Source organism: Anguilla rostrata, chromosome 7, assembly GCF_018555375.3.
Source record: "Anguilla rostrata isolate EN2019 chromosome 7, ASM1855537v3, whole genome shotgun sequence".
Lineage (NCBI taxonomy): Eukaryota > Metazoa > Chordata > Actinopteri > Anguilliformes > Anguillidae > Anguilla > Anguilla rostrata.
Genome location: NC_057939.1, coordinates 1605870 through 1619121, shown reverse-complemented (window position 1 = coordinate 1619121; position 13252 = coordinate 1605870). Strand labels below are relative to the sequence as shown.

The window sequence follows — 13252 nt, the reverse complement described above, 5'->3', positions numbered from 1 at the left end:
GGCCTCCTCCAATTGACATATCTTTGGACCCCCTAATGCTCTTAATTTATACTGCTGCTGGGGTCTACCTCCTCCTGCATATACGTTGTATGGGGTGAATGCATATTTAATATTTAGACTTCTCATTTAAAACCTTTTAAATATGGGCTATTAGTTTACCCTGCTTCACATCATTATTATGATGTCCAATTATCAAATTCTTACGTGGGGTGCATGGTAAGGGTTGGGGACCCTTTCATGCTCCTCTTATATAAATGGACTGCATTTATATAGCGCTTTTATCCAAAGCGCTGTACAATTGATGCCTCTCATTCGCCAGAGCAGTTAGGGGTTAGGGGTCTTGCTCAAGGACACTTCGACATGCCCAGGGTGGGGTTTGAACCGGCAACCCTCCGACTGCCAGACAATCGGTCTTACCTCCTGAGCTATGTCGCCCCCAACTCTTATAGCAGGGAGTGTGACTGTGGTCTGTCTCTGAATATCTCTGGTGCAGATTCTGGGTATCAGGAAGAGGCCACAGACAACAGATTCAGTCTGGGCCCAGAACCAGCACCAGAGGACCCGTCCTCATGCCTGGCCCAGTCCCAGCCCTCCTCTGCAGGCCCAGCTAAGTCAGACACAGAGAGTGGTTTAGCAGATACTGACACCATGGATGGGACTTTGACTAAAGACACCAATGACACTGTGTGTACTGCACATGAGGAGAAGAAGGTGAGAGTTCATACACAAACCCCAGAGCAGGGACCAAACTCCAGTCCTGGAGGGCCGCAGTGGGATCTTTTCAGTGTTCTTTGTGTGTATCTTTCAGTGTTTCGTGTACTTAAAATTATTTTTAAATATCAGCATATAATCTCACTTCTCAATTAAATGAGATTTCCAAGATTGTGGGTAAAAGGGGATGAAAAGGGGGGTAAATTAAGGTCTGATTTACAGGAAAATTTGAAAGAGCAGAAAGATAAGGAAGGATCACAGACAAGTCTGTTGGAATCTGAAAACCAGCACAGAGACACAACACCTGCTGAGCACTTCACACCTGGCACACCTGCCCCAGGTACAAAGAAACAGGATTTCAAATCATACACAAATAATTTCACTTTTGATCTAAATTGTATGGGGTGAAAAAGCATAGTTAGTTATATTGGCTTGTAAAGGTAAATATTCAGAACTTAGTGAAATATATTTTTCCAGTTACTGTAAGGTCAATATGACATTTTATATAAATGCTTGTACAATGCTTTATGTAAGGAAATTTTCAGTCATAACCCAGCAATATGTATTTGTTGTCTTGTGTGATTTTTTATATTGTAGAGGTACACATAAATGAATAAAAACTTACATATCCTGTTTAAAGGCTAAAAGATCCTTTCCTCTCCGCTCTCGTAAATAGAGCCATGTGCCCCTGGGAGGGTGGAAGCCACTGATGTGCAGAGCAGGTCAGTGACTCTGTGCTGGGAAAGACCGGTCAGCATGGAGGGAGTTTCTCATGAGACCCACATCACCTACAGCTGTGAGGGAGAAGAGCCCAGATTACAGATATGTGCACCCAACACCACCACAGCTGTCCTTACTGATCTGAGACCTGGGATGGAATATACTTTCAACATCACTGCAGTCCTTCCAAACGGCATCTGCAGCAAGACCAACTCAACATGCATACAAACAAGTCAGTGACAAAATGTATTCATTTGAGGATGTATATTTAATATTTATACTTGTCATTTTAAACCTCATAAAAATACGCTGAATTGTTCAGGTCCTTTTTGTAAGCATTACATTCACATCTATTATTAGTAATTTTAAACGGATTGTGTGTCACTGTACAGAAATGTAGTAATGCAATTCTTTCCGCAATGACAGGAACTAGTCTGGATGAGCTGGTGAGTGACTTGGGACTGGAACACCACCTGAAGAACAAGCTGACTCTGAGCAAGGTGCTGGAGATTGATGGAGAGACTTCAAGTGATGAAAGCATCCAGTCTCTGAAATCTCTGCCGTGGTGTTTCCTGAGGAGGTTGATGATGGTGAATGTGACTGCTAGGAGTGTGAGGTGCGCCTCAAAACAGGACATGACTTCCCAAAACCTGGACAGCTTACTGAACACCCTGTGCAATCCACAGGGCCACAGCAACAGAGTCAACCCCCTGGACCTCATAACTGCTATATTTCTCTGCTCCGATGGCTTTCTCCAGCAGGAGATGGTTTTGAAAATGTCCATGTGCCAGTTCTCTGTGCCTCTGCTCCTTCCTAAGTGTGATACACAGCAGTGCACTTTAATGCTCTGGGCCATGAGGGATATTGTGAAAAAGTACAAGCCGCACTCTTTGGAGGACCAAAGAGGGTTTGTGGAGGAGAACATTGTTCTCTCTGAGCTCCCCCTGGTCTCGTTTGTGAGGCTGAGAAACAGCAGCTTGTCCAAGTCTCACATTCTGAACCAGATTCTCAGTAGCCCTCAGGAGCACCACGAAACCTTTGTTCACAGAAACATGGAGTGTGGTGACAACCCAAAGAGGATTTCCAATGGGCTGGTGGAGATCAGCTGGTATCTGCCCAGTGGGAACAGAAACATTGACATCTTCTCTGAGCCACTAGCTATAGCTAACCTCCGTGGAGACCTCAGGGACTTTGAAACTCAGTACGCTTTCCTTTCCTTTCACTCTGCTGCCGTATTTGTGTTTTGTGATGATTTTGGGTCTGAATACAAATTTTCGGAGTCCCAGCACCTGAAGGCTCATTGGTTCTGGATCATCAATTCACAGAGCAAGAGCTTCAATAAAGATGATTTCAGCAGATGTGTTTCTGAGTTACAGCTACAAACCAGCAACATCATCATAAGGGGTCCGCAGATGAATGATGCAGAATTCATAAAAACCCTGCGTTTGGCTATCAGTGGCATTTTAAAGGGAAACGCGCACAAAATGAGCATTGAACAGATGTCTGCTGTTGCCCATGAGCTTGGGATCCAGGTTGATGAAGATTACATCGACTGTCAGAAGGGCAAGAAGAAGGCCGATGAAATCACAGAAAGGATTTCTGATATACCAAGCTTCAAGGAGAAAGAGCTGCCCTTGCAAGGGACTGCATGGAAACAGCTGGCCAAACTGGAGAAGGAAGAGTGCAGGATGAAAAATGCTGGGGAGAAAAACATAGAAGTTTACAGGAATGAGCTTGCAGATCAGAAGCAGAAGCTCAGAGCACAGCAGAGGGCTCACAAAATCTCAGAGTCTATGTCCCGTTTCATCTCTGCAATGTCCGGTTCCACAGAGGAGCGCAAGTATTTCCTCAAGTGGATGAGGATCAACCTGGACAACCTGTCACGCAAAAGCCTTCCACTCCTTCAGGCGGAGTACAAGGAACAGTGTCAGAATTCTGAGGAAAACAAAGAGCTCATTGCAGCGTTGGACAGGAAGATCTCCAGTTGCTCCTTGGGGACAGAGCACTTCCTGCGGGAAATGGGTCAGCTGTACGAGTCGGTCTGCTCAATCCCTGAAGGCCCCACCCCTCAAATTCAGCACCTGCCACATCTTTGTGCTGAGCTGCTGCAGGAAGGCTTTCCTCTGGAGCTGGTGGATGGAGATGCATCCAACATTCCTCTGCAGTGGGTGACCCAGGTTCTGAAGGAACTCCATCAACTAACACAGTATAAATGTAAGATCCGGGTGGTCACTGTACTGGGGGTGCAGAGCACTGGGAAGTCCACCCTCCTGAACACCATGTTTGGGGTCCAGTTTGCTGTCAGTAGTGGCAGGTGCACGAGAGGGGCCTTCATGCTCCTCATCAAAGTAAAAGAGGATTTTAAAGAGCAGCTTGGTTGTGACTACATCATGGTTATTGACACTGAAGGATTGAAGTCAGCAGAGTTAGCCCAGTTGGATGGCAGTTGTGAGCATGATAATGAACTGGCCACTCTGGTGGTGGGGCTGAGTGACATCACTGTCATCAACATCGCCATGGAGAACTGCACTGAAATGAAGGACATCCTGCAGATTGTGGTGCATGCCTTCCTGCGCATGAAGGAAGTTGGGAGAAAACCCTGCTGTCAGTTTGTGCACCAGAATGTCCCAGACCTCTCTGCCCATGACAAAAACCTGAGGGACAGGAAGCATCTCCTGGAGCAGCTGAATGAGATGACCCAAGCAGCAGCTAAGATGGAAAAGAGGGGAAACAACAAAAAATTTACTGATGTCATGGAGTACGATCCAGAGAGAAACACCTGGTACATCCCTGGGCTCTGGCATGGCAACCCTCCCATGGCACCGGTGAATGCTGGCTACAGTGAGTCTGTGAATCTGTTCAAGAGGAGTGTGATTGAGCATTTTAAAGAACACAAATCTGGAAAGAGCTCACCACACACATTCATTGAGTTCCTAGAATGGACCAGGAGTTTGTGGAGCGCAGTGAAGTATGAGAACTTCATCTTCAGTTTCCGCAACAGCCTGGTGGCTGATGCTTATGCTCAGCTTTGCACTGAGTTCAACACATGGGAGTGGGCCTTCAGGAAGAGCATGTTCTCCTGGTTAAGCCAAGCTGAGACAAAGGTGTCAAACTCTGGTTCAGTGGCAGCACAGTCTCAGCCATTCTTCAATGTGGATGACTTGATGAGCAGCCTGAAAAATGAGGCCTCTGTAGAACTGGCTAAAGGGGAGAAGCAAATTATGGACAATCTCACTGAATTCTATGATAGACCAGAGGGACACGTTCACTTGGTAGAGAAGTACAAGGAGGAATTCATGAACTCAGCCAAAGCCATCCGGAAGGAGACAGAGCACTCTGTTATAAACAAGCTAGATGCCACGGTGGAGATTAGAAAGGGTATGTTCAGGTTAGAGAAAATCAAGAAAAATCATACAGCTGCAATGGAGCAGATGGTGCTGGACCTGATTGAGAACTGCAGGAAAAGTAAAGATCTGTCAGATCAAGAGCTGGAGACTGAATTTGAGAAGATGTGGAATGAGGCTGTGAAAGAACTGCAGTTCTGTGGCCTGGAAAAACGAGATATTGTCCAAGATATCCAACACCAGTTGTGGGCTAACTTAGAGAGAGAAGGCAGCTCAGTACGTGAAATGCTGTCGAAAGTTGGCGACTTGTCTGAATGTGGAATGGAGCCATTCAAAGTGAAGAGTAAAGGAATGCTTAAAAAGATATGGAACACATTTTTTGGAAAAGAGCAGAAGATAAAAACACAAAATATGGCTGATCACATCATTGAGTGCAGCAGGAAGTTTGTAGCTGAAAAAGTGAGAACAAGGTCTGATTACCATAACACATACATGATTGGCTTGTTTCATATAATAGATGAAATCCTGGAGAGACACAGGGATCTGGAAACAAGTGCTGACTTTCAGGTCAAATTGAAGATCCACATATGTGGACATGCAGCACGGGAGTTTCAAAAAATGCATTTGGATTTTATCCATGCAAATGATCCCCGTCACTGTCTGGAGCAGTTCAAGCAACAGTACTGCACTGACTTTAAGGACCTGTTCAATAAAAGAGACCAGTGTCAGAAGAAAGCAGAGGAGTTCACCTACAACTGTCTTGCACCAGCGGTTAAGGAATACATCACCAAGTCTCTGGGCCCTGACCTTGTGGATGAATTGTTGACAGGGCAGAAAGCCATTGATTTCAGCACTCGATCTTTCTTCCAGTTCTCAGTCCTCAACAAGCTGCTTTCAGATGATAACTTTAAGGAATTTGTGAATTACATAAGAAACTACGAGAGCTTTGTGCAGGGCTGGATATTTGAGCAGATGGTGAAGCAGTTCTCTGAGGGAGATGGCCTGAGGAACATTGAGATTAAGCACCTGAAGGTGATGGTAAAAAGATTAAAGGAAGCCGTTAAGAATGCAGAGAGGGAGGCCAATGAAAGAGTGACAGAAAGGAGTAAGGAGGACCAGAACATTCAGCAGTTCATTCAGGATATCTGTAGTGACCTACAGGAGCTCATCATTCCCAAAGACCCCCTTGAAGTGGTCCTGGCCTTAAACACTGCCAAGCCAGAAGACTTTTCCCGGTGTTTGTTGTTGATTGTGGATGAAATGGAGGAGTCCTTTACTGCGGAGTTTCAGGGAGGTGGGGATGTGAGGGCCAGGCTGACCTCACTGCCCTTTCAGCCACAGAAGGAGCTGTTTAACAGGGTGTTTGGCTGTGGGAGGCAGTGTCCCTTCTGCATGACCCCGTGTGAAGCAGGCGGCAAGAACCACACAGAGCACTTTGCTTCCATTCACCGTCCAGAGGGGACTGGGTCATACAGATACACGGTTTCGGGTAAATTATCTGTTGTGGTCTGCTCCTCCTGTGTTGTCAGTGAGGGAAAATTCCAATCGAGTAAAACAGAGGGGAAATACCATCCATACAAGGACTATCGGAGCATTTACCCTGACTGGCTCATCCAGCCTGACAGCAGCATCCAGGCCTCAGACTACTGGAAGTACGTCTTCAACAAGTTTAACGAGCAGTTTGCCAAGGTGTATAAAGCTGAGCCTGCTGACATTCCCCCTCTTTGGGGAGATATAACCCAAGACCAAGCCATGAAAAACCTGAAGGAAACCTTTCAGATGAAAGCAGGAGATTAAATGGATGTTTCAGTAGGGTGATCTTCTGATTGGAATTAATATGAAATAGTATACTCACAGGTACAACTCATAATAGTTAAGCACATATACAGCCAAGTTCAACAGCATGGAATCCTTCCAGATTAAAATAGAAGGAGACTAAATTAAATGGATTGTATGGCCCCCGTTTTAGACTGGTTGAAAATGTATTTTCTGTGGAGCATTAATTAATAGCCTACTCACACATATCATGGCTAATCACATGGCTTTTATCTATACACACTGTCTGAGTTAGCATGGCTGAGCTTTGTTGATTATTCCATTGTTTAGATGCATAATCAGGGATGGTAACTAGGATGAGATATTTTAAGATTGTTTAATTTTATGATTTTCTCTATATCAAAAAGAATACTTTTAACTAAAATACAAATTACATTTTATGTTTTATTCTATGCTTCCTATAATGAGTATTTTCTGTTAATTAAGCACATAACCTTTATGTATTATTGGTAATATTATCAACTCTTCATCACTGCTTGCTTGGCTGTTTCAAGTCATACATTATTAAGTGCCTTGATAATCTGTTTACACAATAGCATAGCTTTCATCCATTCATATTCTTCAAATGGTTTAAACACATGATTTCTTGTTACAAGGATTGTTGTTATCACTTTATAAGCCTTTGTTATCACTTTATAAGCCTTAATATAGAAATTCACTGTTCCTGGAAAAAAAAGAAAATTAAACTTTGAGGCCCAAAGATGCCATCCATCAACCCATTATCTATACCTGCTTATCCTGGTCAGGGACGCGGGGGCTGCTGGAGCCTATCCCAGCATGCATTGGGAGAGAGGCAGGAATACACCCTGGACAGATCGCCACACACACCATCCACTCATCCCTATGGGCAATTTAGAATCTCCACTTAGCCTGCCGACATGGCTTTGGAATGTGGGAGGACATGCAAACTCCACACAGAAAGGCCCAGGTGTTCGAACCTAGGACTGCACCACTGTGCCGCCCTTATAGATTTCGTGATGACTGTTTATTTTTTAGAATTCTGGATTCAAAATTTGTTTTGCTTCTTTGCACTTAGTAAAATTGATGTATTTCACCACATGTTTGAGCACTTATTACTTGCACAAATGGCATAATCAAAATAAATGTTTAATTTCATCTGAACTTGATGAACAGTCCCTTATTTTCTTCACTGCCTGAACAACTGAGCTGCCTGAAGACAATGGCAGTATCTCCATTCTACCACTAGATGGCAGTAAATCCATTTAACATCACATCATTGCTGCTGGCTTTACCTTCTGTCTCAGGTAGCTTAAAATACACAATTTACACTTGTGCCCAATGTAATTACCTGCACTGGGGGAAAAAACCTTTCCATGTTTATCAATGAAAGGGGCATAAAGATGAAAGATTGAACCTTCTACCCCTTCTTACATCAGGACTCAGTCACTGGAGTCTGTCCACTTTGAGTCAGAAACAGTGTGCTAGACCAGGACTCAACACATTATGGGGTAGGAGTTAGTTGAGTCAGCCATTTTAAAAGTGACAAAAATATAGATCAAAGCAGATATTTACCCAGGATGCACCATACTGTTCCTCCAATAAACTGAGGGGAAACCAAATGCTGCTCCAAGACGTTCAGCAGATTCCACTGTCTTCACACATTTCAGAACTACAAAGCAAATGCATAATCACTCATACTTGTATATCCAACAGCTTCTTCACAAAGTGGAGGGAAAGTGTTTCCAATCAAACCCAGAGCTGCTGAGGGGAGCAGGGAAAATCAGTCTGTCCCTGGGAGAATAAATCATTTAGTCAGGGGACAGGAAAAGGGTGATGAAGCACACAGAAGCTAAAGAGGTGACTCCTGTCCAGGTGAGGCCGGAGGAAAAGGCAGGTGAGCTCAGGCTGTCATGCATTGGGCAGGAATACACCCTGGACAGATCCCCAGTCTGTCACGCACATACCATTCACTCACACACTCATACCTAGGGGCCATTCAGGCTCTCCAGTTAACCTAAGCAGCATGTTTTCAGACTGTGGGAGGAAACCGGAGTACCCAGAGGAAACCCATGTGGACACGGGGGGAACATGCAAACTCACACAGAAAGGCCCCAGCAGGGATTGCTACCAAGGACCTTTTTTCTGTGAGGCAACAGTGCTACCCACTGCACCACCGTGCCACCCAAATCAAATGTACAGGAATGATTTTCTAGTCTTTTTTGTTTTTACTTATTTATTTATTTTATTCTTCTGTTTTTGCTGCTTTCAAACTCGCACTGTCATGTGAACACAACGTAAGAGTCTCTGTTGCTCTGGATCTTTCCCCTGCTGACCCCTTCAGCGACACGGGCACCATGCGGAAGCACGCCCGGGGTCACTCACACCTTATTTTACCATTTATAGTGCTCATGTTTGTCTTCACATTGTCTTTCCCATTACTTTGAGCATCTGGCATGTGCTGGGTGAGGTAAGCTGTTGGTTGACACTGAGAAATAGAAGTAATCTAACAAAGTAAATAAAAGTGAACACACACTCTCTGCCCCCAAATGAAACTAAAATGAATACTTTTCTTGATTATAAAATTGCCCGGCAGTCAACAGCTGTTTCAGCATCAAAGGTGGCCGGTCTGGAGCATCAGTCTGAAAAAGACCCTGATTTCACATTCCCACTTCACTTTCTTCCTTTGCAGAAATATGTTGTGGTTAAATAGATGCTAGAACAAATTTTTCCTTTAAGTGAAGATAAATCAAAACTATTCCTAGCATTGATTGATATCAACAAAGGTCAGACTACCATTAACTTTATAGCCATGGAAAGTGCAGGAATAGCACTTATATTTTAAAATATAAATCAATGGAGTTTGCAGATGAATATCATGTGAATGAAATAGGTTACTTAGATCAGTTTAATAATCTTGTATTTTCGTGAGAAAAAAAATGTTAATTTTAGTCAGATTCATTAAAGATTCAGGTGTGTTCACCTCACAAGTAACTGTTGGATCAATTTTACTTCTCACTGTCAACATGAACTTTGTTATATAAGGCCAATAAATCTTACTGAAATTTCCTTGTTAATGATTATCTCTTTGGTAGTCTAGCTGTGGAACAAAAGCTGTGAATCTCTTCAAAGAAAACTAAACCTTTGTTTATGTGTCCAAAGGGTGAACTTGGGACAGTTGAAACCGATTACATTACATTACAATACCTTATATTATTTAGCAGATGACCTCATTCCGAACGAGTGACAATGTAGAAAAACATGAGCCAGTTAATCTCATTTATAGAGAATTAGTGCTAGATATAACAGACTAACATTTCATTCTAGATCATTCTGTTTCAACTGTGCAATTCTGAACGCTGTTATGTTCCCATTGGCAATATTCAGTGAACTACCACAATAGCTTACTTTGCAACATCAGATAAGGAATGAAGGTCCTTATCATGTTTAATGCTTTGACTGTGTTTTAGGGTGCTGTAAACTGGGGCTGGCCATTTTATGTGACACTGTTATGATGATAATATAATTATTACTGTCGTATCTGGATGGGTGAGGACAGGGATCAACGTTTCTATCAGTCTATCCAAATGATATCAGTATCATCCAGCTAATAGAAAATCAGTGTTCATGTGCATTTACTTCACATGTGCATTGCCACGTCTGGTCATTCCTGATTGGTTGGCTGTAATACTGGCAGGAGAACCATGCCCTGCTTGTGTGGATAAAGTAATGGGTCATGTCTGATCACGCACGCATGTGTGTGTGTGTGTGTGTGTGTGTGCGTGCGTGCGTGTGTGTGTGTGTGTGCGTGTGCATGTGTGCGTGCATGTATATTTGTGCGTGTGCGTGTGTGTGTGTGTATGTGCCCTTCCTGAACATCCCACCTCACTCTGGACCCCAGCACAGCACACAGAGAGCTGTATGTGTCTAAATGGAGGAGAAGGCGACCGTAGGCATCGCATACGCATCAGAACGCGAGACATCATTCAGCCATTATCAACACAGAAGCGCACAGGCCCATCCAGCTTGTGTAATCACAATGGCCGTTCCACACACAAACATAAAACAAATTTGGCATCTGGGCTCACTTTAACAGGTCATTTAAAAAGTAAATAAACAAAATTAGATTAGACAAAGCAATTGAATTGTCTCAAAAGTGCACTGACAGTTCAGCAATGTTACTTTTTTACTTTAGAAATAATTATGTAAATTTGACTTTGTTTACAAGCATTTGGGCCTGCAGTTAATGCTTCACCGAAATCAATGGGGTCATTGTAAAAAAAATCTAACGTCATTGAAGGCATTATTACACATTTTATCACAAGAAAAACTCACTGTGAAATGCTTTAGATGTTAATTAGTTATTATTTATTCATACGTTCGTATATTTAGGTGTCATAAAAACGTTACAGCTGCCAGCATCCTGAGGGCCACTGAAGAAGTGAAATGGCACCAATATCTTGTTCAAAATACCCCCAGAAGGGGTTTTATATTGGTGAAATGAAATGTCATTCAAATTGTGGCAAACCCCTGTCTTGACATCATCTCGATTGTTCGATTACGATTTGTCCAAGTAATGCTGGGAAAGAGGCCCTGTAATACGTTTTCTGACATGGCGAGACAGCTAAACCTAGCTTGAACAACGTTATTTTTACATGAGTATCTTCGTCAAGAACTTTTTGTGTTGTAGGCATTTTAGTTTTACAGGTGTTTTTTGTAAGTGCGCTGAAAATGAGACACGGGCCACCTTCTGGATTCCGAATCCCCCGCTGCTAGAATAGTGGGGAGCATACCTATGTTCCCAAGGCCCTACGTTCCCCAGTTCAGTATTCTGTTAACACACATTAACCCTCCTATTGTGTTCGGGTCATATTTGACCCGTTTCAAGTTAAAATATTTCATAAATATTATCCAGTTTTTTTTTTTTTTTTATTGGAACAAGGCTTCAAAACAGCTATATAAACACAACAAAACCAATGGTTATCATTTTATTTGATTTTTAAGGTCTCTATAGAGCTGGGGAACATAGGACTCTGGGAGCATAGGACCCTTTGTCATGTTCCCATTATGTGCCATATAAATCTGGGGAACATAGGACCCTGGGAGCATAGGAATGACCCCGAATAGTGTGCCACAGCCAGGTAACCTGCTGCCAGTGTACATGTTTTCTGGCGATTCAGTCACCAACCTTGTTTGAGCAATGAGATTTTTACATGTATATCTTTGCCAAGATCACATCTTAGTTTTAGTTCTTAGTTTCTTTCCTTTTTTTCTTATCTGTATTGTTCATGGCTGTTTCCTTATGCAAATCACATGAACAGGATTGCACATAAATATTTAGCAGCCAGCATCATCATCTCATACGCCTGGGATATGCACAAAAACAAAGATGCATGAATCTCATATCGTTTTTTTTTTTTTTTTTGTAGGAACATTTTTAAGAACAAAAGCAAGAATTATTCACGAAAGGTTTTGTGCATGAGGCCCAATGTTTCCAAAGAGATTAAATCCACAACCACTTCGATGTAGAAAATAAAATACAAAATGGTTTATTTACAGAGAGGGAAACAGGCGTATAATATTTCCACAGCAGTTGAGAATCATATCTGCATTGTTCACAAAATGATAACACTATGAAAAGAGACTAAACTATACGGTACGAAATTGTTCAGCTCCCAAGACTGCCTATTTTAGGGTTTGAAAGTCTTAACATAAACAAGCTGCATGCAAATAGAATGCTCTCAAAGAGACAGTAATACATAGTGAAAAGTCTAAAGAACGGATAAAAAGGTTACTGGGAAAATAAACATGGTAATTTGATTGTGATAGGTTTCTTATTATTAAACAAGAAAATAAGTCTCACCAGGTCACACAAGCACTTCCTATTTAATTTCCAGGCCGCACAGTTTAAATTTAGGTCGCATATGTGAGAAAAACAATCGCACCTTTGAGCCCTTGTATGTATGAAGGTTTTGGCCCTAACCACCCTCCACATTTCTCTGCCTATAGCCGAAATAAATTATTGCGATTGCAAAATCGGCAGCTAACTGAATTATAATCCCCACAACAGGGGATCTACTCTGAATTATTTATTTATTTATTTATTTTGTGTTCTGTGTTTGGAATCATTAGGGGAACGCGGGGCCAAATGTAACACAGACTTTTTAGGCAGATGCATTTCAATAAATATTCAGGAGATACTGCCAAAAGTATGTTTTGGGCACATGCAGGTGATTTTTTTTCCCGGTAGTGTTTTTTTGGCTACTGTATTGTGTTTGCATGTAAAGGAATCCAAATGTATGTAATCGTAAAGTCTTTTACTGACTAACTTTTACTGACTACTGACTAAAACTATTGCATAGTTTTGATATAGCATGCGAGCTAGGATTGCTAGCCAGGCAAAAGGTCCTCAGGGAGGCTTTTGTTATGTTGAAAATAAAAAATTTTTAATTAACAGCCTGTTGTTAGTAGACTATTGATTAACCAATTAGTTGGATTTGTTTGACTCAGACCGGATCTTCATAAATATATTTAACTCACTTTTAACTTTAGGCTACATGGTGACATATGACATCGACTGATACAGCAGTTTGGATTGAAAAGTCATTAGACGGGAACCGGATAATAATGTACAGACTTGTGACAGATTTTCACTTCCATAGGCAGGCCATGTAAAATATATA

General features: G+C 42.2%; 1 protein-coding gene across 1 annotated transcript in view; it reads left to right on the top strand.

Moving 5' to 3' along the window:
• Positions 1–7733, top strand: part of LOC135258439 (interferon-induced very large GTPase 1-like) — a 465270-nt gene extending 457537 nt beyond the window's left edge. The window contains exons 23-26 of the mRNA XM_064341833.1: positions 494–711; positions 934–1051; positions 1388–1663; positions 1858–7733. Of these exons, the coding sequence (XP_064197903.1) occupies positions 494–711; positions 934–1051; positions 1388–1663; positions 1858–6572 (5327 nt within the window). The 3' untranslated portion in view covers positions 6573–7733. The remainder of the gene's footprint in view (positions 1–493; positions 712–933; positions 1052–1387; positions 1664–1857) is intronic.
• The last annotated feature ends 5519 nt before the right edge of the window (positions 7734–13252 follow it).